Here is a 24,749-nt window from a genome sequence, read left to right on the forward strand (position 1 = left end):
TCCAGTGCGTCACCACCCTCTGGGTGAAAAACTTCCTCTTAATATCCAACCTAAACCTCCCCTGTCTCAGTTATAAACCATCATTCCCCCTTGTCTTATTGCTGACCACCCTTGTAAACAGCCATTCCCCTTCCTGTTTATGTGCACTTGGTAGAGGGAATTTGCTAGGAGGTGTTATGAGTGTTCTGATGTGGATCCCTATTGCCTATCATGCCTCTGGGACGTGTTACAAACCCTGATGTCCCCTGGCACAGTAGCAATACCAGATCTACTGATGAAGCTTAAGGAAATTTGCTTTCATGTTTTCAGGCAATTCTGATGCTGAGTGGCCAACAGCTGCAGCCTAAGACCTGAAAGCTGCAAGGATGGTGCTGGATGGCCTCCAAAGTGCAGCCATGCAATAGGCCATAAAAGGGCTTTTGTTCCACGTTTCCTCTGTTGCTCTGGGATAACCAATGGCACCACTAGCCATCCCTTCTGTACAAAAAGAAGGGGATTCTTCTCCCCTTCCTTCCAGCGCTGGTACATCCTTGTTATTCTACTGACCCTCTGGGTTGGACTGATCCTTCTTATAATACCCTAATGCTCAGAAGCCACTTACAGCATGCATTCATGAACAAAAACCCTGTGTGTCCTGATTAAATCAGGTCTTGTATACCAGTAATTCCTGTAGCACCTGTACAGACCTGTAACATCATTCCAGGAGTTTCTAGCAATAAATAACCAAACATTTATAATTACTCTTTGTTCCAGTACATCTGGAACTTCCTTACAGGCTCAGCTTGTTGTCTTGCACTGGACTAACCTGCTGCCTTCATGTCACAGCTTACTCCTGGCTAAAGGCATTCCATGTACAGAATATAGGACCCATTACCCTCACTGAGCATCTATGGAGACCAGTGAGTTTTGTAGCTTCCTTGGAAATAAATAGGAGGCATTTCTTTCAGAGCAAGGAGGATGCAGACCTGGTTTCACATCAGAATTTGGTCAGGTCACATGAAACAAAGCTCATAGACCTCATCATAGAAATAACCCATCAACCACTGCTTGATGGAACCAGTTGGAACAGAAATGGTTTACGTTCCATGTTATAGAGTAAAAGCAATAGTGCCAGATCCTGTAAAGGTGATTCATGGTGATCATCTGGTAGCTTAAAAGTGAATCCATGTTTAATGCCAAATTCTGCTTAGGTCCCTCCATTCCCCTTCATTTTTGTGCTGTGACAACTCCTTAAGCACATCACTGACTCCCAATCAGCTGAACTGCTAATCAATGCAAAAGGCTGAGGCAGTAATTGTACCCCATACAGCTCTATGCTAGACCCCAAAGTCAAGACTAGAAACTGGAGATACAACCTCTAGATCCCAAAGCTGCTTTTACACCCATCATACACACACAGCTTCACAATGGGAGCACACACACTTCACATACATGTTAAGTACATATGTTAACATACATGTTAACATACATGCAGCTTTCAGGAGCAACATTTTGCAGTTGGATTTAGTACTGAGAGAGCAAGAACCGCACAGGGCTGCTCTGCTTATAGCTCTGAGGCTGCAGGGTGAGAGAAAGCCCAATGAGAAAAGCAGTGCTGCCAATGAGCTGCTCAAGCCTGTGCCTGAGCGAGCAAATAAGGCACAGCAGGCAAACACTATTTAATCACAGGTTAATTAGCTAATTACTGCACACCTGGGCAGCAGAAACCCAGCTCATGTCCTTCAGAGCAGGTCCCACACAGAGCCCTTATGGGGGGAGTGCACTCATAGCACTCGCTTAGGGCTGGTTCCCTTATACACCCACTAGGCCGCACTTCGGATTAAGAGCCATCAGCTCAACCCCCGGCAGCGCCCACCGGGACCCCACCGGGACCCCAGGGGCTCCCTGTCCCAGCCGGGCCGCAGGGCGGAGCTCCGCCGCCCCCTCCCTCCCTTTGTTCCGAGGCCGCGGGTGGCGCTGCCCCTTTAAGAGCCGCAGCTCCGACCCCGCCGGCGCGCCGGGTTGAAGGCGCCGCCTGATTGGTTACAGCGCTTCCCTCCGATTGGTCTTCACGAGTCACGCTTGGTCCCGCCTCCCTCTTCCTATAGGTGGAGCCGACTGCTCGTTTAGAGCTGAAGGCTGTGAGTGGGCGAAGCTGCGGTCCCTGGAAACAGTTCCGGGAAACCCCGCGTGTTGCCGGGGTCGCAGCGCCGTCCATGAGGAGAAGGAGGAGCGCGCGCCATTTGCCGTCGCTGCTTGGGCCCGAGCTGCGCCGAGCGGGGCCTGCTCCGGTGAGTCCCCGGGAGGCGCCGAGGACGCCGGGGAGTCTCCCCCGTGCGGTGCGGGTGCTCCGCGGCCGGGTAGGCCCCGCGGCGGGGAGGGCCGCAGTGCGCTCGGGATAGGCCCGGATCGGGCGGAGGCGGGCCCGAAGCGCCGCGCGGGGTCGGGGGCGTCGCAGGGCGCGGCTCGGCCGCTCGGGGGGCGGTGATGGGGATGGTGATGGTGATGGCTATGGTAGTGGTGATGGTGGGAGGGAACCGGGCCGGGAGCGGCCTGAGGGCGGGTACTGAGGAACAGCGGGGGAGGGCGGCACGAACAGAGCGGGAGCGGAGCGGGTTGGGCCGCGCTGCTGCTGCCGGGCCGTGGTGGCTCCTGGGCGGCCCTTCCGAGGTGGTGGAGCTGCCGCTGGTTGGTGCGGGGGGGCTGCACAGGGATGGGGCGGAAAACACGGCGCTGTGGCAGCGCCGCGCGGTGCAGCTGCAGGGAGACCTTCAGCGCTTCGCTTAAGGGTGTTTTTTTTACTTAAGGTTGTTACCGAAACGTTCCGAGTTAAACGCGTGTTGTTATCGTTATGTTGTAAACGAGGCTCTTGTTAAGTTCTGGTTAAGGACGCCACTTTGCAACACCGGAGGCCCGGGTTCGAATCCCCTGTGGCGCATGTGGTAGAAGTGCCGCTCTGCTACACAGGAGGCTCGAATCCCAGTTGGACTCGATGATCTCTAAGATCCCTTCCAACCCACACAACACTGTGATACTGTGTGTTACTGGGCCTTAACGGCCATCACTCCATGAAGGAAGTTGCTTGGATCTCCCTCAACCCCTTTCCCCTCCCCTACCCCCAGCAGTGATGCTTTCCTGCTGTTAAAGATGTTAATGTACCCGGTGCTGGGTTGTTTCGTTTTGTTTTTCGTTTCTGATTTGAGATTGTTTTGTGTGACTCTGCAAAGCAAAAGTTCTCCCAGAGTCCTGTATCTTAGTGTCGTTTTTACTTCTCTATGCAAACTGTTGCGTTTGCAATGTGGTAGAGTCTGCTCGCTGGGTTCATCTCCTAGATGCTGTATTGCTGTCTCGGTGCCATTGCTGTTAGTGCAATGTTTGAGCTTCCTGCTAACACTGAACTTAAGGCAGAAAACAAAACCCACTGCAAGCAAATGAAAAGCCACATTCCTTTAGGATCAACTCATCAGTACAATGCTTGTTTGGATTGAAGCACAGCTTGGAGTGTTGTTTGTGTTGTTGTGTATGACCCAGCCAAGCAGATGAGCTCGAAATGGCCAAGTCCAGTTAGGAAGGAGGATGTTCAGACTGTATTTAAGTTAGCAAAGCCTATTAGTTATTGATGTAGCTGTATTGAAACAAGTGTGCATCTTGCTAACCTGCATGTGAGTCACTTGGTGGGGACGCTGTGCTATAGGCTTTTAGGTCAGCATCACAATGGGGTTTCTCAGATCCCATTCTGTTAGATGATGCTTTGGGAAAGGCTGAGAGCTCAGTGCTGGCAGCTGGGATAATACATGTAGGTCTTTCAGGGCGTGATAACTTCCGAACAAGTCTTCCCACAGTTCATACTAATAAATAATGTATCGTAATGAAGCTATTAAAATGTGCTTTCTGTGATGGCTGTACAAAGGGAATAGCAGTAATGCATTCACATAAGAAATAAAGGGGTGTAGCAGGAATCTAATGAGGTTTTAATAAACTCCCCATTCAGACTTTGTGCGAGTTCCCATCTCCTTGTGCATGTGCTTCTTTCTGCTTAGATAAGAATCTTTTTGAAGTGTAACTCAACACTTCATAGGGACCGTGTTTGTGGTTCATTTGAAACCGTTTCTTAAAGCAATAAGGTCACAGCTTAACGCTATTTTAATCTGATTTAACTCCTGTAGATAACAGGGACCTACAGATAACGTGCTCAATAGGAGGAATAGCAACGTAAGCAGTCAGAAATGACTTGGGTGCTGTTTTAATGCACGAGTTTAGTAATGCTTCCAGTGCACCTGAGCTAAATAAGTGTTTTAGTTACTGCATGAAATCAAAAGTTACATAGCAAAGCTGCAAACAGCATTGATAGATAATGAATATGTTGCCTTTCGTAGTTAACACTGTTGTTTCCCTCTACCAGAAGTTGCCGTTTCTGCTCCATGAAGCTGTTATTAAGCATGTTTTCAGTTAATTAGACTGGGAATGTGTAATTAAGTGGTCAGTACTTTGTTTGTGGGTGGCAACCTCTGTTGGAGTATGGGTCTAACAGAAGGAGTGGTGACCTCGTGGCTGTTCCAGTGACTGTCAGAGTAAGGCTGACATTAAGTTTCTCTATCCCCATTGCCATGCACTGTCTGGTGCTGATGTGTGTTGCAGGCTTTTTTTTTATCCCTGGGAAAAGTACTGAGAGCCATTTGAGTTATTAAGAATAAGAAACTCATTTCTGACTAATCCAAAAGCATCTACTTGACAAAAAACAAAGGGACAAGTCACTCTGCAAGTCCAGCTTTTGAGATGCAGGAATTCCAGGTGACAGATAGTGGATGGCTCCCAAGTATGTCAGCTATGAGTGAGTATCCCTGGCCTTCAGAAGGAGCAGTTACAGCTGTGTGAATTGCCAAACAAACCCACCCCCTATCACCTCCCCTTGCCTGCAGTGCTGCAGCTGGGAGCTGCTGGAGGTGGGCAGCGTTTCAGGTACCAATGGAACCTCCCTGGCTGTGTAAAGTTGCCCCCAATGTGTATTTACTGCTCGCTCGGTAAGCACGTTTTTTATATGCTGTTTTAAATTCATCCATTTCTGCATGTAATAAAAGCAAACACATATCCCAACACATTCTAATGTGAACCTTTGCTTATAATGGACACCAAAAGTCTTTGCTATTCAGTCTCCCTCTTTCTCAATATATAGGAGACTGTGGAGCACAGTATTTGATGCCTGTGCTTTTCTTTGTGGCCTGTCAGGCTGAGCCACACACACACTGTGTACAAACACAATCACTCATTAACTCACTACTAAACTTCTTTAGAGGAGAATAAAAAACATCATGAAATCATTTTTTCCTTACTGCCGCATTGTCTTAATGGCTGCATTAGCAGATGTCAAGAGGGAGATCTACATGAGGGGCTTGTTTCAGTGATGGCTTTCACTCATGCATGTGCTGGATGCAGGCTGAGGATTGCAGTGCTGGAAGAGATGCAGCTTCTCTTGTTGCTGATCAGGAAAGGAAAATCCATCTGATGTCAGACTTGAGGCTGTGCTTGCAAAGCCAAAGTAGCATCTATTAATGTAATAGGTGAAGAGAAATACATCTCTTCAGGCTGCTGGTGGGATTTGGGTGTTTTGACAGCTGCATTGTTTTAAAAGCTTCCCAGAGTATCTTCCTAGTGAAGGTTGTGGGACAGGAAATAGCTGAAATTTCATCAGCCAAACACAGCTTTCATGATTGGTGGACACAGACGGCATTTGACTTTAAGTTTATTTTTGAGGCTGATAGTTATTAAAGGATGATGGATTGTACGGCTAATGATTAAAGTGCTGGGACTTACATTGAATTGACTGAAAGCCGACTTAGAAAAGCCTTTGGTCAGCTGTGGTGCTGTGTAGTAATGGGATACGGAGCTGGTAGGTAGAGCTCCACACACTGATGGGTGTGAAGGTCTCAGTGCTGTTGGGCTGCAGATCTTGTATGGCTCTGGGTTATTGGAGCTGAGGTGTTTCTAACTGACACAGAATAGTGCTCAGCTTTTGGTTCAGTTCTACCCAAGTCCAAGAACGTGCTCAGCAGTGCTGAATGTATTAGAATCTGATACTTGGAAACCTATTTGGTTTCACAGAAGAAAAAGTGAATGCTGTAAGGTTGCTATAAACCTTCCGAACCTCGTTGGCCCTTGTAATTGTTTTCAATAGCTTTCTGGATTGATCACTTGGATTAGCCTCCTGGGTTTTTGTTTCTGTATGGAGAAGATGTGTGTAAGTAATGGATGCTATAAAGCAGTAAGGAGGTGAAAAGAAGCCAAAAATCCACTGATCTTTTGTATATCTTTGTTTCTGTATAACATCTGAGGCATTTTTGATATATATAGTCAAAGTATTTTCTCTGTAACTGAGCCCTTTGTCCTGCACTGTTTCAAGTTAGCGCTGTTGCAGATGCAGTTTAGGTTGCAGACATCAGCCTGGCTTTCATTTGCCATGATGTTTTGTATCCGTACGTGTGGAATCCTGGCATTCAGTCAGTGTTTGAATGCTCAGTTAATTCTGTATTGAGATGTAAGTGTTACTATAGTCCTAAGGTATCAATTATTTCTCCTGTATTTGGGCTAAAATCACGTTTGCTTTTAAGAAATTAAGTTTCTGTTGTGGAGTAAACTGACAGAAAGTGATTTCTGAGTCAAGAAACAGAATGAATGTATGTATAAATGCCATGTAGCTATGGAAGACTTCACCTCGTTTCCTCTCTGCATAAAGAAATGAACAGCTGATAGAGAATTAACATGAGGCTGTGTTCTATCTCTAAGGTTGCCCTTCAAGTCAAGGCTGTTGTAGTAAAAAAAGAACAACTTTTTTGGCTCAGGAATGTAAATCATAGCCTGTTTTCCACAAAGGTGTAGTCTAGAAGGGATGGATGTACATGGGGTTGATTTAGATGTGGTTATCTTGTTTTTTTCAGCATAGTAAATAGCTTGAGGTTTCAGAGTCTTAAAAATGAAAACTGAGCTTGTTCTTGAGTCTTCTTCGTATCTGTGTTCCAGTACTTAATTGCATTGCTCTTGCCATGCTGCATATGTCTATCTGGTTATCATTTCACTGCTGATCGTTGACTTCTTCCCTCTCTTTTAAAGCCTGAGGCTCATTTCATTTCTGAACTCAAAAACTGATCATCCGAATGTTCTCTGCTGGGTAGTTGATTTGTCCTTTGTCAGCCTTTGTATCTGAGAGCACCACGTATCAGCTGGCTGGCGAACTGAGAAATGGAAACTGTTCTTAATGAATTGGGCGAAGCCCATTGAAATTGTCTGACAAGACAGTTGTGCATTTCTCAGTTAATCCTGAAAGCAAGTCTTTAACTGGAGACGCTGCAGTCATGGCTTCCTTTGAAACCAGTAAGTTGGTATAAAAGCAGTTTGATTTGTAGAGCTGGGATCTGAGTACAAACGCCTGCAAACAGCTCCGTTGCAGCTTGCAATTTTACTGTGCTCGCGAGTGCAATTTTTCTTTTCCTATCCTTAATGAGTTCTGTTAGTGCAACAAGAAAGTGTTTGGTTAGTTTCATGCAGAACGTTGGGTTTGAAGGAAGTGCAAATTAGCAAACAAGTATTGACGTTTGTGTACGTGAAGCTGCCCTGCAGGGTTATGTGTTGGCTGAATTGTAACCGATTGTTTTAAAAGCGGAGGAATGGGAAATGGAAATAGCAACTAGCTCTTCTGATTCTTCTTTGAAGGATGTTATGATCGTATCCCAGTGCATTCTAGCTGCTATGGTAACCAGTGAACTCGCTGACAATGGAAAGTTTAGCCATCATTCTGTACATGAAGTACACTTAAGGAGGAGAAAATAAAAGTAAATTCTTCCATGTACATTTTCTGCAGTATTAAGGGTTGTACTTTCTTTTGCAACTTAGATCAGCTGCATCCAAAAGATATTAAATAAAACTTCTGATACAGGTCATTTGCAGCATGTATACAACTTAGTTTAGATAAATCATGCATTGTCCTACAAACTAGTTTTTTCTGGCTTATTGTAATATAGCTCCTGAATTTTTTCCAGCAGCATAATAAAATGGCTAATCAGGTGAATGGTAATGCGGTACAGTTAAAAGAAGAGGAAGAACCAATGGATACTTCCAGTGTAACTCACACAGAACACTACAAGACACTGATAGAGGCAGGCCTCCCACAGAAGGTGGCAGAGAGACTTGATGAAATATTTCAGACAGGTATAATATGCATTTCTTGTTTCTGATTGGTTATGAAAGTGAGGGCATACCATTTTCCAATTTTTATAGATTAAGGTTTAAAAATACGTTGTTTTTGATCTGTGTAGCTCTAAATGTTTTGCTACTTTGACTTCCCTAAAGGCGAATTGGGTTTGACATTGACTGAATATTTGACACGTCCTTAGTGTTGTATGTGTTATCTTAGTTGCTTTAGGGCACAGAGCACTAGTTTTAGCTGTCAAATAAAGATGTGTTTGAGCATACTAAACTGTACATATTTTTTTTCCTTCAATCCAAATCATCATTTTGCTTTTACTTTTCTACTGTCAACTCCTCACAGTGGTTCTTAAACACTCAAGGGCTGGACAGATGACCTAGAGAGGGAAACAACGAGCTTGTCTTGCCTGGGACTACATTTGAATTGAGTCTGCCTGTGGATTTAGTGTTCTCTCTAGTTCTGAGTGGACAGTTTAACCCATGTCTGTCAGTCCACTGAGAAGTTCACTTTGATCCTAACTGCTTTTTTACCAAATGAGGACTAAGCTATCTAGCAAATTGAGTAATATTTTGCTGGTAGCAAGTGGTCTCTGCAACTGCTAGAGGAAAGGTTTCTTTATAGACCAAGGTTTCTCTATTTGATTTTTAGAACATCCCATCCTCCCGTATTAGTTTGTCCTTAGACAGAAGCTTCTTTTTTCTCTTTAGAGCGTGTTCTGTGAACAAATGTATAAGAAGCAGTAGAACTGCTTTATGTGCTTATCTTCAATGCCTTGGTGGCACGATGACAGTTTTTTGTTGAAAAGAGTCAAAATTCCACCGATGAAACGAAGGCAGTTCAAAAACCAATACTTTATCCCTTCATCACTATGACATTCTGGGTCATGTGAATGATGCCTTTTGAAAGTCATTCACAGTGAGCTTTCATCGAGCCTTGACAAGCTTTTATTGGCATAGCCATGCACTTTCTAACTGTGGGTCATGCTGATGTACACTGGATGCTTTGAGAGAAGGAGTAAATGCCTGGACAGAGGAACTTGTGGGGTCTAACCTGTGTGCTAGTTAGGTTGTGTCGTGAGGAGTTCTCAAGGGAGTTAAAAGCTTTTCAGCCCAGAACCAAACTACCTAGTATAATTCCATCGCATGAGTAACCTGACAACATTTATTTGCATTTCCTTAAAGCCACCGCAGATATTCACATTGTGCAGGGGTTTGTCAGTGAAACATTCTGCTTCTGAGACCAGAGCTAAATTGAAAGTTGAAGTTTGGGTTTTTTAATCTGCTGAGGTCTCATCTGAAAGATACAGGTGCCTTCCGATATGCAGGATCACTTCTGAAATGTAGTCCTTGGGCTTGGCACTACTTTGCATTTTTGAAAGCAAGTAGCAGTTAAATCATCTGCATTCTGGAAATCAAGCTGTTGCAAAGCATGTGGAGTTATTGGTCCTAATTTTCCCTGTGTGGTTTCAATAGCTCAGGTGTTAATAACACAAAGTCCTCATACTCCACAGCTTGTGCAAGTGCATTGCAAAAGGGGAGAGCAAAAAAACCCCACAAAGCTGTTAAAGATCCTGAAACAGGAAAAGTGCTTCAGAACTGGTCCAGTGTTTCTTGGGGGAGTCTGTACCTGTAAAATTAACATTAGCCTTTTCGGGTACATTGAGAGGGCTCAAAACAGAAGCTTTTTGAATTCTGGCTCTCGAACTGCACAGAGCAACAAACTAAGTGAAATTCAATCAATTTTTAGGCATAAGCAGTTTATTGATTTTTGCTCTTTGAAGTAAGGAGGAAAGAGTGACCAAACCATTCTATTGAATGTTTTGTAGCGCTTTGTGAGTGTTTGATCTTCAGTTAGAGAGTTCCTTTTCACATACATTAGGTTACGTGTAATGTTCATATGTCAGCTTACTTTAGAACAGCTCCATTCAAGAGAATGAAGTGTGAATCTTAAGAGTCAAACAAAACCCAAATTGTTAGAAGAGAGCCAGAGTTGTCTGTTGGATTTCCGAATGTTAGAAAGCTGTTACACATGGGGTGTAATCTCGCACTTCAGTTAATGCTTAGGTATATACATTTTAATTTAACTTTTTTCATTGTTGTACTCATATTTTTTCATATACTTGTGTAGGAATATGTAATTATATTAAATATATAATTCTGTTATGGACTTTTAAAAGCAAACTGCATAGTTCTTAGCTTGCATGACATTTAATAGAAATCTGTAACTTCTTTATCTTTAACTTTTAGGGTTGGTAGCTTATGTCGATCTTGATGAAAGAGCAATTGATGCTCTTAGGGAATTTAATGAAGAAGGAGCCCTCTCTGTATTACAGCAGTTTAAAGAAAGTGACCTGTCGCATGTACAGGTAAGGTGAGAGCTCCAGAAGTGTGAGCACATAAGTGTAATAGTGTGCGCTATTGGCAGGAGAGCTGATACGTAGAAACTCTTTTCATGTTCTGTATGTTTCAAACCCAGATCACGGGCCTGTTTAAAAGTTTCCCTAAATGTTGTGGGTATTTGCGTGCAAAACTAAAGCTCCCAGATAATAACAATGAGTGCTTTTGAGAACATAAGGTAAAAATATAGCTTGAAATTCCATGCCTATTAGTTTGATCAGTTAATTGTTGCATTTATCAAGAGGATTCTTTTGGTACCTGGCATTGTCTTATCTAGTGACTTCACGGTATGGATTTGGTATATTCCCAGAGCTTTTCATACCCCCGATTTAATTCTTTTGTAAATTGTATCTACAGAACAAAAGTGCATTTTTATGTGGAGTTATGAAGACCTACAGGCAAAGAGAGAAACAAGGCAGCAAAGTACAGGAATCAACAAAGGGACCAGATGAAGCAAAGATCAAGGTAACGTGTTGAAAACACTGATTGTTTTGTACTACCTGTATGCAGACTGAAGGAATTGTAATGCTTAATGCTTGGAAGGCATCAATATTGCTTTGATAAGAGCATCCACACGTTAAAGGAACGTATGCAAGATTGAAAAGAGAGAATACTTGCTTGAAATGTAGATGTACCTGATTGCACAATTACCAACAGGCATGAACTTCACAAAGAATAATAATCTGTTTCAGAGTTATCTTGTCTTTTTTACACTAGTTTGTACAAGCTGATAAAATTGAGACTAATTGGGCATTCCAACAAGACTGAGTCTTGGAGTTGGTGAATATGTTAAGACATGGTCTTTCTGTTGTGCAAAACCAAAAGCTAGTGAGAACTTCTGGAGTTCCTTGGCCACTACATAAGATATTGCAAACAGAAAACAAGGGTTGCAGTAACCTCAGAAACAGATTCTGTTGTTTGTGGCCCCCACCCTCTGTGTGTAACTATATTGTGAATACTTTTCCATTTTTTTTCAGGCTTTGCTAGAGAGGACTGGTTACACTTTGGATGTAACTACAGGACAGAGAAAATATGGGGGCCCTCCTCCAGATACTGTGTATTCTGGTGTTCAGCCTGGTATTGGAACAGAGGTTAGTATGCACAGACTAACGCCATTATTTTGTGTGTTTGTGGAAAGTCATTTGTTAGAAAGACTGGCAAATAAATTATACTGCGAGGGAAAGTTTAAAACATTGCAGAGGAAAGCTTGCATCTCTATTTTCCTTCTTTAGTCTTAGCCCTCAGTATTCTGCAGGAAAAATGCATCATTGTTTGAGGAGAAGAAAGCAGGTGGATATAATGGGAAGATTCAGTAAGCAGTAACAAATATTTCTATGCATTGTATTGGAAGAAGGTAAAGACTTGAGTGAATTGCATTAGGATACTTCATGCAAAGTTTTGAAGAGGTCAGCTTAGATTGCAATGACAGCAAATAATTCGTTAATAGTCACCAGTCTTTACAAAACACATCTTCAGTGCTGTCATGATCTGATAGTGAAACCGCTACACTGAGAGGATCGTATCTTCTTTGTTTTTGAAATGCTTTTCATTTCTTATTCTGGAAGGTGGTTTAGACGTCTGTTTTGCCAACATATGGTGATATGATACACAGTGATATGAAATGTTACTTTGCACAGTGCCTGAAGACTGAAAATACTTGAAAACTCAAGTATTTTGTGCTATCGGTGATGATTAGTCTCTGTAGGAGGTCAGAGGAAAGCTGTAAATTTGGCCTTGACTGTGTTTGATTGTATTGAGCTTGTTTTCTTGTACTCATAAGGTTCTGGAAGCTTTTAGAATGGGTGACTTCTGGAAACACCCTTAAGAACATAAATGCTTCTCCTATGAATCAGGGTTAGCCCAGCTAACGAGTTACAAAAATCCTACCTCAGCTGAACCAGTGCTGGCATTTAGTAGCAATTCAAGCCTGATTACAGCTCAGTTTAGTTGAGATACTGATCATCTTACCTTAATAAAACATCCAGAAGTATTTTTTTCAGCCTGTAGCTGTTAAGCTCAGAGAAATAGTAATCAAGATCTAAAACACAATCTTATGTTATGGTGGATGTTACAGACTATATTGTACCCCAGAGACTTGGTACGTTGTTGTGATGTTCTTTTTCCTATAGCAAATTGTCAGGTGTTGTATATTCTTGATGTTTTTTTTCTAAGTTCTGTTTGTATGGTAGTGTAAAAACCTCTCTTCTAATATTGTGTTTAGAAGTATGCAGAGACGAGAGATGTATCCCTTGTGCCAGCTGAGCTGTTGGTGCCAGAGCTGTCACTGATGCCAGCAATGGCAAACTTCTTTTTAAGGATATGCAAGTACTGCTTTTGATTTCAAGAAAATGCATGCTACGTAAGCTTCTTCATCAGATGTATCTGCCTTAAGTATTTGTGCACCAAATAGGTTTTTCTGAAGCAGAATGGATCCTTACACTGAATGATGGTCATTGATCGCTTGCACCACTCATCGTGCGCTACTTAGGTGCACTTTCTCCATTCTAGTTACAGTTTATCATCTTACTTAAGTGTATATACAAGCACTGCTGAAAAACAGTATTATTTTTTTAGTAATCTTAAAGTAATCTTGTATAAATAATAAGAATTTAAGTTGACTTAAAGTAGCTCAAAGTATTTAAAAAGCAGTGGTCAAATGAAATAAGAGGATGTGAAGACAGTAGTAATTTGTACATAGTAATTTCAAGATTATGTGCTGAGAAGAAAAGCAAATGTTATAAATATTTCAATAATTTCCATCACAGCAAGGAATACTTCAGTTAAGTGGATGAGGGATGAACAGAATTGGGTTGTAAGCTCATTTCTAGTCAGGTGATGGCCCACATGTGTTTGCTCTTAAATCTGGCATTTAGAAGGTTGACTGCAAAGTGCATCAAGAGTGCTATGACGTGCAGGTGATGTTTTGAAGAAGCTCTTGAGATGCTGATGTTAACCTGATTCTTTATAGTAATAGTCACGTGGAACTGAAATATGAGGCAAGACATGGTACGCATATTCTGTAGTATTTCAGATTCTTTTCAAGCTTATTGCTCTACCTAAAATAATAACAAAAAAGGCTATTGTAGATGTTTCATCTAAGTCATTCAAGATGTTCATCTGGTATTTCTCATGTCTGCTGTTGATCTTATTTGTTAATGCATTCAGATGTACAGGCTCTAAGCCAGATTCACTTAGATGTATCATTATTCCCATAGAGACATTTAGTCTTCCTGGTCTATATGTGAAGTCACTCTAGAATGTAGGTCATGGGTGAATGTGTTAGAGTGAAATGCTTAATTCTGTTGCTTGTTTAAGTCTGTAGCATATATTTCCTCTTGTGGAAGTCATGGTAGTCAGAAGTTTGTATATAGGAATTAAGAGACTTAGTCAAAGATACTGGAAGAAAAGCAGGAAGGGGAAGCCTTCAGCATAGAAAAATCAGGTAGTTCTTCCACTGATGGTTTCCCTGTCTTAATAGCAAGCTGGAGTTCTATCATGTGCACTACCATCATGCTATCATTTTTTGTCTTTGAAAACTCTGCGTGGGTTTTGGAGTGAAATGCTGTAGGCAGCGCATATGGATACAGCTATTGCAGGGATTTCTGAGCTTTTCTGTAAAGCAGACCCATAGGCTCTGGTATTAAATCTATGATCAGTAACAATAAAACTGTTTCTTTTTTTATTGTTGTTCACACTGAATGAAAGAGTCTAAGCTCCATTAAGTAAACATTCTGGAAACTGTATTTTAGGAATATTTGTGTAATGTAAAGAAACGTATAAAAGATCTGATTTCTGTTTGGATTAAAATGATCAGTGTTCCACATTTCTTAAATCAATCATCAAGTCCCCCCAGCCATTGATGTTCTTATCAATGCTTACGTGGGTATTCTGTATGTCCTTCAGTGTTGGAATTATCTGCTAAGCAGGTGTGCAGGGTGTTGCAGGAGAGGTTCTTTTAATTTGAAAGATGAAGAGCTGACTAATACTTAGTTGGAGTTAAAACCAAAATATGCCAATATAACATCAAAGTGTGCCTAGCATTGGTGAGCTGTACTGAGTTCAATAGTCACTGCTGTGTGTGAGAAAGAAAAATGAGATTTCCAGGTTTTTGTAGGCAAATATTGAGTTAGTGTAATCAGAAACAAAAACAGAAGAGAGATAAGATATATGTTAATAGTGACGCTGTGCATTAGGGCAACTTATTAAGGATATCTAGGGTTTTGTGTTGTTATTTTTTTCCTGTATCTTTCTAATCAAGATTGGACTAGGGAATGATATGAAAATACTGCAAGAGTAAGGAAGTGCTTGGTTTGCAATGTTGCAGGATTCCTGCCTAGGTAGCCTGTAAGGTCTTATGACCAGGTAAGAAGTATTTACCTCTTCAGTGGTGGAAAGGTCAGTCTCTTAGATACAAATTATAAACCTAGGTTTTGTATATGCAAAATCTAACACTGATGTTGGGATTTTAGAAGGCTTTAGTAGCAGATAAAATAATGTGATTACTAGCGAAGACTACAGCGTTTCTGTTGTGATTATTTCTGATGCAGATTGCTTCCCTTCCTGGAACTTTGAAGTACTAAAAGTTTAGATTTTTGAAAAAGCTTTTGTTAAGTGTCCGCTTCGTTTATAGGTTTTTGTTGGTAAGATTCCCCGGGACTTGTATGAAGATGAATTGGTGCCACTCTTTGAGAAAGCTGGTGCAATTTGGGATCTTCGCCTCATGATGGATCCTCTTTCTGGTCAAAACAGAGGTTATGCTTTCATTACCTTTTGTAGCAAAGATGCAGCTCAGGAAGCAGTCAAACTGGTGAGTAACAATATGCCCCTGGTGAAAGACTGGCCTTTTTTCCCTGGGTGTTGGACCAATTAAGTAAATTTGTGTCAATGGATTCCTTATGTCTTGTATCTTATTCCCTTCTCACACTCATCTTCTACTTCGCCATTATCTGGAGAAGTCAGATTTGCATCCAGGTGAAGTATTTTCCACAGGCTACTGGAGGAAAGGAAAATGAGGCACACTAAATTTTTAGCTAATCACTCTTAATAGAAAAAGGAAGGTTCTTTTAGTGCTGATAAGTGTGAATTTTTCAAGTTGAGATTCTTCTGCATGACGGGGTTCTGCTGCTTCTGCTGCACAGGTACCAGTGGGATCTGGGGCTGATGTTTAGGTAAAGCAGCTTTAGAAGATAAACTTCTTGCTCAACTGCTATGACCTTAATCTGAATCTGTTTTGCAAAGTTATCTTATGTATGAATCACTGTTTTATTTAAGGTAAAAATTGGGAAAGTTTTGTATAATTCTTAGATGTGAACAAGGTTACTGAAGTTGTTGTGCTGCTGACTATATGCATATAGTCACAGTTAAATGGCTGAAAGCTTTTACAGAATTAAGAGACTTTCAGAAGCTGTCCAGTGTTTAAACTTCAGTCCCACTGTGTCCTGTTTGAAAGATATTGGGTCCAAGAACAGGAAGTAGTCGCTCATTGTCTAGAAGTAGGTTTGAAGTCTGAGGTAAACCGGAGGTGAGTGAACTTACCCCGGGCAGTTTGTATGTTACATGTTGTTCCTTGTGCATTAGTTTCTCATTAGTATACAAATTTTCTGTGGAAAACCTGAACTTAGAAGCGTCCAAATGGACACTGACCTAAATATTGCAATTCTAGAAATTCTTTTGCAATGCAAATTCAATGTACTCTGTATGGGGATAGTAGAACTTGAAGCAGATGATATTAAGGTTATGGGGATCTTTTCAGCCATATTGTACTGGATAATGCAAGTGAATGGCTTCTTATTTCTTCAGTGTGACAACTACGAAATCCGTCCTGGGAAGCACCTTGGAGTATGCATCTCTGTGGCAAACAACAGATTATTTGTTGGGTCAATTCCAAAGAACAAGACAAAGGAAAACATATTGGAAGAGTTTAATAAAGTCACAGGTAAACACCTTCATCATGATTTTTTGTAATGATTGCAAAATACCATTCAGCCTCTTTCATAGCTGTAGTAACGTGACTGATGCTTTCAGATCTTATTTAAATTATTTTCAAATCTTATTCCAAAATTTCATTTTGAAATATACTTTATGGTAGACCATAAAATCATGGACTTATAGAATGGCCTGGGTTGAAAAGAAATAAAATAATCATCTAGCTTCAGCTCCCCTGCTATGTGTAGGGTTGCCAACCAGCTGCCCAGAGCCACATCCAGCCTGGCCTTGAATGCCTGCAGGGATGGGGCATCCACAGCCTCCTTGGACAACCTGTTCCAGTGCATCACCACCCTCTGGGTGAAAAACTTCGTCTTAATATCTAAACTAAACACCCCCTGTCTTAGTTTAAATCCATTCCCCCTTGTCCTGCCTCTATCCACCCTCTTAAACAGCTGTTCCCCCTCCTGTTTATACACTCCCTTTAAGTATTGGAAGGCCACAGTGAGGTCTCCCCAGAGCCTTCTCTTTTCCAAGCTAAAGAAGCCCAGTTCCCACAGCCTTCCCTCACAGGAGAGCTGCTGCAGCCTTCTGACCATCTTAGTGGCCTCTTCTGGGTCTGTTCGAAGAGCTCCATGTCTTCCTTCTGCCAGGGGCTCCAGGCCTGGATGCATCACTGCAGATGGGGTCTCAAAAGAGCTGATGGAGGCTATTACCTCCCTCTCCCTGCTGGCCACTCCTCCTTTAATGCAGTCCAGGATGCAGTTGGCCTTTTAGGCTGCAAGCACACACTGCTGACTTGTGTTCAGCTTTTCTTCCACCAAGAAAAAAGGACCAGTACCTGCTTTAATGCTTGTTAAATGATTGATGCTGTAAGATGATTTGCAATGGAAACAGCACAAACGAACTCAGAAAAAACAGTGGAGGTCCCAATTCTGTCATCCATTCTAGGTTAATGTTGAAGTCTCTGTATTTGTAACAAATTACAGTAGGTTCAACTTTCACACCTGAGAAGCATTTGTGGGAGTCTCAAACAATGTGTTGTTGAGGAGTGGCAGGAAAAAGGGAACAGAGAATTATTTTGGGGGAATGCTGCTGTAGAAATAGGAGTGACAGATTTTCTGTCCTAGTTCTTTGTTGTTCACCAGAATGTACAGCAAGCAGGAAGAAATTGGCACATCACTGAAAGGATGCTTCTGCTTTATGAGAAGTTGAAGTCTTGATCTGCTTTTGTCCTGTAGGGGAGTTTTAACTTACTGCTTCTTTTTTTAGGATTGCTATTTATTAGTACTGCAGGGAAGTGGGGAAAATGGAAAGTGAATGCTTATTTAGTTGTCTCTCCTCTTTTATTTATTTATTTATGAGAGATGTCAGTGAAGTTCCATTAGCTTCCCCTGGAGGACTGGGGGATGCTGTGTATTAATTGTGATGGTTTTTCACTAATGTAAAAATGGTAAAACCACATGGAAAACTGACTTTGTTTGAACTGTTCACAGCGATGTTCTGCAGGGCCTAGTCTTGAGGTAAGTTTGTTCTGGAGAGTTTCACCACGTAGGTAACCTGATTCTGGATAAACTGGATAAATATTTTTGTTGTGTTTTATTGTGCCTACACCCCATCCCTTTCAGATGTAATACATGGCCTCTAAACTTAACAAAAGCAAATTGAAGGCATTTTATAGTAGACTTAGGATTATTTATTTCCCTCTTAAAGCTCAATACTAAAGACATGTTTTTCAGAGGGTTTGGTGGATGTAATCTTATATCATCAACCTGATGATAAAAAGAAGAATCGAGGATTTTGTTTCTTGGAATATGAAGATCACAAGTCAGCAGCACAAGCTCGACGTCGCTTAATGAGTGGCAAAGTGAAAGTCTGGGGAAATGTTGTTACAGTTGAATGGGCTGATCCAGTAGAGGAACCTGATCCAGAAGTCATGGCAAAGGTAAGTGAAAACTGAATGTGGGAGGAGTTTCTTTCTGCAGTAATTAACTTGGTTTAGCTGAGTGATGCTACTAGTTCGAGGGAGTGGAGTGAAGTCACAGGACATTTTTTGTAGTAAGCCATCCAAAATGCTGTGGGTTGAGCACTGTGATTTAGTTGGCTGTGTAACACATGAGGAACTTGTTCAGTTTGTTCACATTTAAATTAATAACGTACAGGTTTATCCTCCTGGATTGGCACACCAGTCTGTCTTGTTACCATTCTGCTTGTGTTGATGCACACTGGGTAGGTAACTTATGAAACTTTTCCAGAGTGAGATGAAGATGAAATGCAGCATAGAGAATGATATTGTGACTTTTATCCCTTAGTTTTTCTAATAAATCTTTGTTACCCTTGAGATCATTTACTAAAGTTTTACTGGGACTTGTAGTATCCCAGGAGCAGAAAATCAGTGTTGAATATTTTTCTGGTCTTGGAGGGGAAAGTATGGAAGGAGATAAATTTTAGGAATTGTATACAGGTAACTCTTTTTTGTTAATGGATATGGAATTTGTAAGGTTAGCCAAAAATTCTTTAATGTTTTAAGTGAATGTTCATTTTCCTTGATGTCTGACTTCTAAAGACTTCTGTTTTCACTAATCATCAGGTGAAAGTTTTATTTGTAAGAAACTTGGCCACTACTGTGACAGAAGAAATTCTTGAGAAATCCTTCTCTGAATTTGGAAAGCTGGAAAGAGTTAAGAAACTAAAGGATTATGCTTTTGTTCATTTTGAGGACAGAGGTGCAGCAGTGAAGGTGGGTTGTTTATTCTTGCTTATCTAGATCAGATGTGAGGAGCTCTCTGTGAAGATGCTTTTAGAAATTCCTTAACAGTGAATATCTTATGACAGTTTCTAGAGCGTGTATAGCAGGGCTCCTTTTGTGAAAATTCTATTACTAATAATTTTGTTCCTATGATTTCAGTAGCTAGGAGGATGTGAAACTTGCAAGGAACAAAACTGTTCCAAGTTAACAAGTAGACTGGAAAAGAGGTATAGACCAATGCAGCAGAGTCTAGAGAAGAGGAGGAAAAAATAATCAACCTAGACAGTTTTTCTGAGGAAGCGACAGAAGGTATCAGTTGTCTCTCAAAGACCCTTATTTAAAGACTGTGTAGTTTTTGGAATGGCAGAAATATTGTGTAGGAATTGCAGGGTAGTTTGTAGAAGTTACTCCTTATTTATAAAAAGTATTTGAAAGCAGTCGTGCGTGGGGGCAGGAAGGTGGTGGAGGAAATGTCTTATGCCATGGAGTCTCTTAAGCTGTGTAGTGTATGGGGTTACATAGTTCAGAGGGTCTTTCATTTTCAAACTTAAGGTAGCATGCAGCAGTATATCTGCCCTGTCTGACTCCTCTTTATGGCTGCTGAATTGGTTTGTGAATTCTGTGGGTTAGTTCTGTGTATGTTTGTGCTGTTTGTTTTTAATGAAAGCGATATTATGATATGGATTGCATGGAACTCATTAATTGATTCCAGTGGCTGTTGTACTCTCTGAGCTTCTTTCAAATAAACCCTTATTGTTACAGTTTTTGAAGATAGGTCTGTGCAGACATATGGAGCCTTTTATTAATTCATGTATTTGTACCCAGACACGTTCAGTGCAGGGCAGTAACTCCAAGCAGAGAACAGGGAGGTATAGTCCTACTTGTACTTTGTGTATGTACATCAAGTACTATTTGTGCATGCATTTGATAATTACAGATTACACGTGGTCTGTTACTTGAGGATTGCTGTATTACTTCATGAAGTTGCCAAGATTCAACTTTTGTTGTTCTTTTTTGCCCCCTTAAGTGTGTGTCCTTTCTTGTTCACAGTCAGCTATGTGTAAAAATACTTGCTGTCCTCTGAGATACTCTTTCAGTGCATTCCGATAGTCCAAATATAAAAATGCTGTCTCTCATGTGTGCATTCTGCCTTCCTTGCAAGTACACGGAGTATTCATGTCAGCGTGTGTAGTGAGAACTCTTTGAACTATTTCTAAGGAGTTCAGGAACATAAAAATCAGATGTAGCACTGTAACTTTTTGAAATATAATGCTCCATATGGTTTGAGATTCTTTTACCTTCTGATACAAAGAAAATGTGTTGTTTTTTTTTTAACTTGGCCTCATTTGAACTGCTTGAAAGAATAACCTGGAAGAATTCTCTTCAAGACATACAAAGCAGTAGCCCGACCAACTTCTTTTTTTTCCCCCTGAAAGTTCTGGTTTCCTCTTGGCTGAAAATGAGTTTTCCTTGTTTCTCTTCTAATTTTTGTACAGGCTATGAATGAAATGAATGGAAAAGAGATAGAAGGGGAAGAAATTGAAATAGTGTTAGCAAAGCCACCGGATAAGAAAAGGAAAGAACGTCAGGCTGCCAGGCAGGCCTCCAGAAGTACTGCGTGAGTGTTCATTCTTGAATTACTACTATACTGCAAAGTTAAATTCTGCTGTAAAACACAGAGTTTAGAAGAAACTGAACCCCCTTTTTCCTTCTTTTCCCCTCCGTGATGTTGGTAATTAACAAGGGGAAGTTTATACTTTCTTCTGGGAGAGTTTTCAAGCTAAATTAATGTGTGTTTCTTTTTTTTAATAGGTATGAAGACTATTATTACTACCCTCCGCCTCGCATGCCACCTCCTATTAGAGGCAGAGGCCGTGGAGGGAGAGGTGGATATGGATATCCCCCTGACTATTACGGATATGAAGATTATTACGATTATTATGGCTATGACTACCATAACTATCGTGGTGGATATGAAGATCCTTACTATGGTTATGAAGATGGCTATGCTATAAGAGGAAGAGGAGGAGGAGGAAGGGGTGGGAGAGGTGCACCTCCACCACCTAGGGGGCGGGGAGCACCACCACCAAGAGGTAGAGCTGGCTATTCACAGAGGGGGGCACCCATGGGACCGCCAAGAGGAGCCAGGGGTGGGAGAGGGGGTCCTGCACAGCAGCAGAGAGGACGCGGTGCTCGTGGAGCCAGGGGCAACCGTGGGGGCAACGTAGGAGGCAAGAGAAAGGCAGATGGGTACAACCAGCCAGATTCCAAGCGGCGCCAGACCAATAACCAGCAGAACTGGGGCTCCCAACCCATCGCTCAGCAGCCGCTCCAGCAAGGTGGTGACTATGCCGGTAACTATGGTTACAATAATGACAACCAGGAATTTTATCAGGATACTTATGGGCAACAGTGGAAGTAGACAAGTGAGGAGGGATCGAGAATTTTGGAAACATAGAATTGGCTATAGCTCTACATACTACAAAACAAAATTGGCTTAATGTTTCATCCTTCAGTAGCGATTGGCTACCATTTGTATTGGGCTGAAGAATCACTCTATTGTGTATATACTCGAGTCTCTTAGTTTTCTTTTTTTTTTTCTTTTTTTTCTTTTTTTGTTTTTTTGTTTTTTTCATAAATGCACTTGGACATTACTGGGCTTGCAGAATTCCTGAACTCCTTCTGGGGTTTCAATGCTTTTATTATTTTAGGCTTCATTTTAGCAGTTTAAAAGCAGGAATGGCACACTGTTCAATCATGATTTTGCAGAACCTCTGGTTTTTGGACAGTTCTTTTTTTTGGATTTGGGATAGACTACATAGGAGTATGCTGTACATAAAAGTAAAAGCTAGTGCTTTGTCTTAGTAGTTTTAAGAAATTACAACAAATTAAGTTTTCTTGTATTGAAAATAACATGATTGTATGTTTTGCATTCCTAGAAGTAGGTTAACTGTGTTTTTAAATTGTTATAACTTCACACCTTTTTGAAAATCTGCCCTACAAAATTTGTTTGGCTTCAAACGTCAAAGCCGTGGCAATTTGTTCCTTGATGTGATTGTATTTCCAATTTCTTGTTCATGTAAGATTTCAATAAAACTCAAAAATCTATTCAAAACATTACCTATTTCAAATTCAATTGTGTCCTAAAACATTATTTCATTGGTAATTCTTGCGAAAAACATTGCTTTCAAAGTATAACTGCCTATGTGAGTGATCAAATTCATGCAAAATTTCTCGTGCTTTCCAACATGTAGCACTGTGGACATCAGACTGAAAACTAGGAGAAATTACCAATAGCCTGAAGGGCACCCTTCGTTTAATTGCTGTTCAGTAACTTACCAGCATCTAATTCTGCAGCTTTTTATTTTGTTTTGTTTTAAGTGTTGAACTGTACCCAAACATTCCTGGAAATCTGATTCAAACGTAATTCTCTAATGTGGAGAAGGAAGCAGAGCCTACAATGGTGTTAATTTTGTTCCTTTTTGTTATGTACTGTCAAGTCCCTCTAGAGGCTCTTATGTTAGGATCCAACCATATTGTATTCAGTGTACAAACACACACAAATGGTTTCGATCTCGATCATCTCTATTGAATTAAAGATAATATTTGAGTAGGGATGAGAATTGATAAATCAGGTGCTGTGGCACAACAAACTTTTTGCTACAGATAACACAAACATACTCTCCATGTTCTCCATAATTCTATCTTGACGTTTTAATTTGATGTTCTGCCATGATGAACAATTTGCCTTAGAATTTTCATGCCTTGTAATAAAGGCTGTTTCAAAATTACATCTTATCCTTTGGGGAGATTCCTAGCTATGTTATTGGGGTATTATGTGTTGCTTTTATTGACCCTTGTCTTGGACGTTCCCAGATGTCAATTTTAACTGGCAAGTCATGACATTCTTCCGTTGCATCTGAGCCATTTCTGTACCCCAGTGAAGAATATTAGCTTCTCAAGAAAGAGAAACAAAAGGATTTAATCTTTCTCTAAAGAAAACTATTGCCGGACCTCTAAACATCCAAATCAGATATGTTGCTCATACTCGATTACAGCATTATAAACAGACTATTGGGCAAGTTAAGCTTCAGTGGTCATACTCCTCCCTTTGTCTTCTATTCCTGTCTGGTGTCTTTGAATTGTATTTGGTCAGAATGTTAACAGAAGGATGAGCCTTCCCACGCTTTATTTGTTGTGGGACTGGTATGTAATTGCATGGTTTGACTTGAGTTTTAATTGAAGCGAGGATGTATGTCTGGTTCGCAAATATGGGTTTGCCCCTTTGTCAGGCTCTCCCTTTCAAATTAATGTAATTGGTTGTTAATATAAAAAAAATGTTTTCCTAAGTTAGTATTTCAGTATGTTAAAGCCTTCTTTTTTTTTTCTTTGTGTTCTTGTTTTTTATTTCATAAAGTTAATGGGGCCAAATCCTGTCCTCTCTGTTCCTTACTTGAGCAGTGAAGTCAGAGGGGTATTGCCTGGGTATGCGTTTCAGGCTTTTGCTTGTGGTAAGGATATGGCTTGTAATTTTGTTTTAATACAAGGCAAATCTGTTCCATTAGTATGACTTTATAGTGATTACCTAGGCTTTGCAATATTGGTCAGAACCCTGTAGTCTTAATAGATATTTATATTGCATTAATCATTGTGAAGGGATCTGATTTAGGGCAATTTAATTGGAATCAAAATTAAATACTGGTCCATCCTGGAAGAGAGGTAGCAGCTCATGCAGTGGATTTCCAGTGTTAGCCCAAGAGAGATGAAGCGCCAGTGCATGTTTATGGGGGGAGGGAGGTGTGGGGAAGTGAAACACTTCAATTCTAATGTTTACAAGGCACCTAAGTAACAAAAATTGTCTTCCTCAAGAACTGTAAAGCTACATCTTGTATTTGTTTCTGCCAAAATTGCTAATTATCCAAATATTTTTATTGAATATGACAATTGAGCTATACATTTTTATAACTGAAAATGCAAATCCGTAAGAGTTTATAGCATTACCAAGTTTTGCAATTTATGTGATTGATGGATACTTAAGTTCACCTCTTAAATTTGCAACAGCACCCCACTGAATCCATAAAGATCACGTGTACTACAGCTTAGTTCAATATTGATGTACAATGGACTCAAACTTATCTAACAAAATTATTGGAATAAAAAAAATGGGACAAAAATACTGTAGCACAGTGGGAAAATCTACTGTACGTGATGAGAGACACTCGAGGGAAGAATCTTCTCAGCACAATTCTGATATATAGTCAAAAGAAAATAAATTTACTCTCATGCATCTGCTTCGATCTTTTCTTCAGTATAACTTAGCAAAATTCCTCTTCTAAAGTATGTTGAAAATGGATTTCAATTTGTAAGCCAATATTAAAGTTCTATCAGTGTCCTGCTGGTTTTGGAGGAGGAGCCATGAAATGGGATTGTAGTCATCATTTGATCACTCATTTATAGCAGTTGCTTAAATGTCTGTATTGGTGTTTGATTTATAAGTAATAAA

General features: G+C 40.8%; 1 protein-coding gene across 4 annotated transcripts; it reads left to right on the top strand.

The window, feature by feature from the left end:
* Positions 1-2,135: 2,135 nt before the first annotated feature.
* Positions 2,136-23,631, top strand: HNRNPR (heterogeneous nuclear ribonucleoprotein R). 4 transcript variants are annotated; one of them, XM_015883529.2, is made up of 11 exons: positions 2,138-2,270; positions 8,013-8,178; positions 10,423-10,541; positions 10,930-11,037; positions 11,550-11,663; positions 15,203-15,379; positions 16,372-16,507; positions 18,237-18,442; positions 19,088-19,237; positions 20,743-20,864; positions 21,059-23,631. In XM_015883529.2, exons 1-11 carry the CDS (start codon positions 2,196-2,198, stop codon positions 21,666-21,668), a joined length of 1,983 nt encoding a protein of 660 aa, XP_015739015.1. In that variant the 5' UTR covers positions 2,138-2,195; the 3' UTR covers positions 21,669-23,631. The 4 variants fall into 4 exon arrangements, with proteins under 4 accessions (XP_015739017.1, XP_015739015.1, XP_015739014.1 ...); XM_015883528.2 differs by having other exon boundaries at positions 2,142-2,270; positions 8,010-8,178; XM_015883531.2 differs by lacking the exon at positions 8,013-8,178 and having other exon boundaries at positions 2,136-2,270.
* The last annotated feature ends 1,118 nt before the right edge of the window (positions 23,632-24,749 follow it).

This window comes from Coturnix japonica, chromosome 23 (genome assembly GCF_001577835.2).
Source record: "Coturnix japonica isolate 7356 chromosome 23, Coturnix japonica 2.1, whole genome shotgun sequence".
Taxonomy (NCBI): domain Eukaryota; kingdom Metazoa; phylum Chordata; class Aves; order Galliformes; family Phasianidae; genus Coturnix; species Coturnix japonica.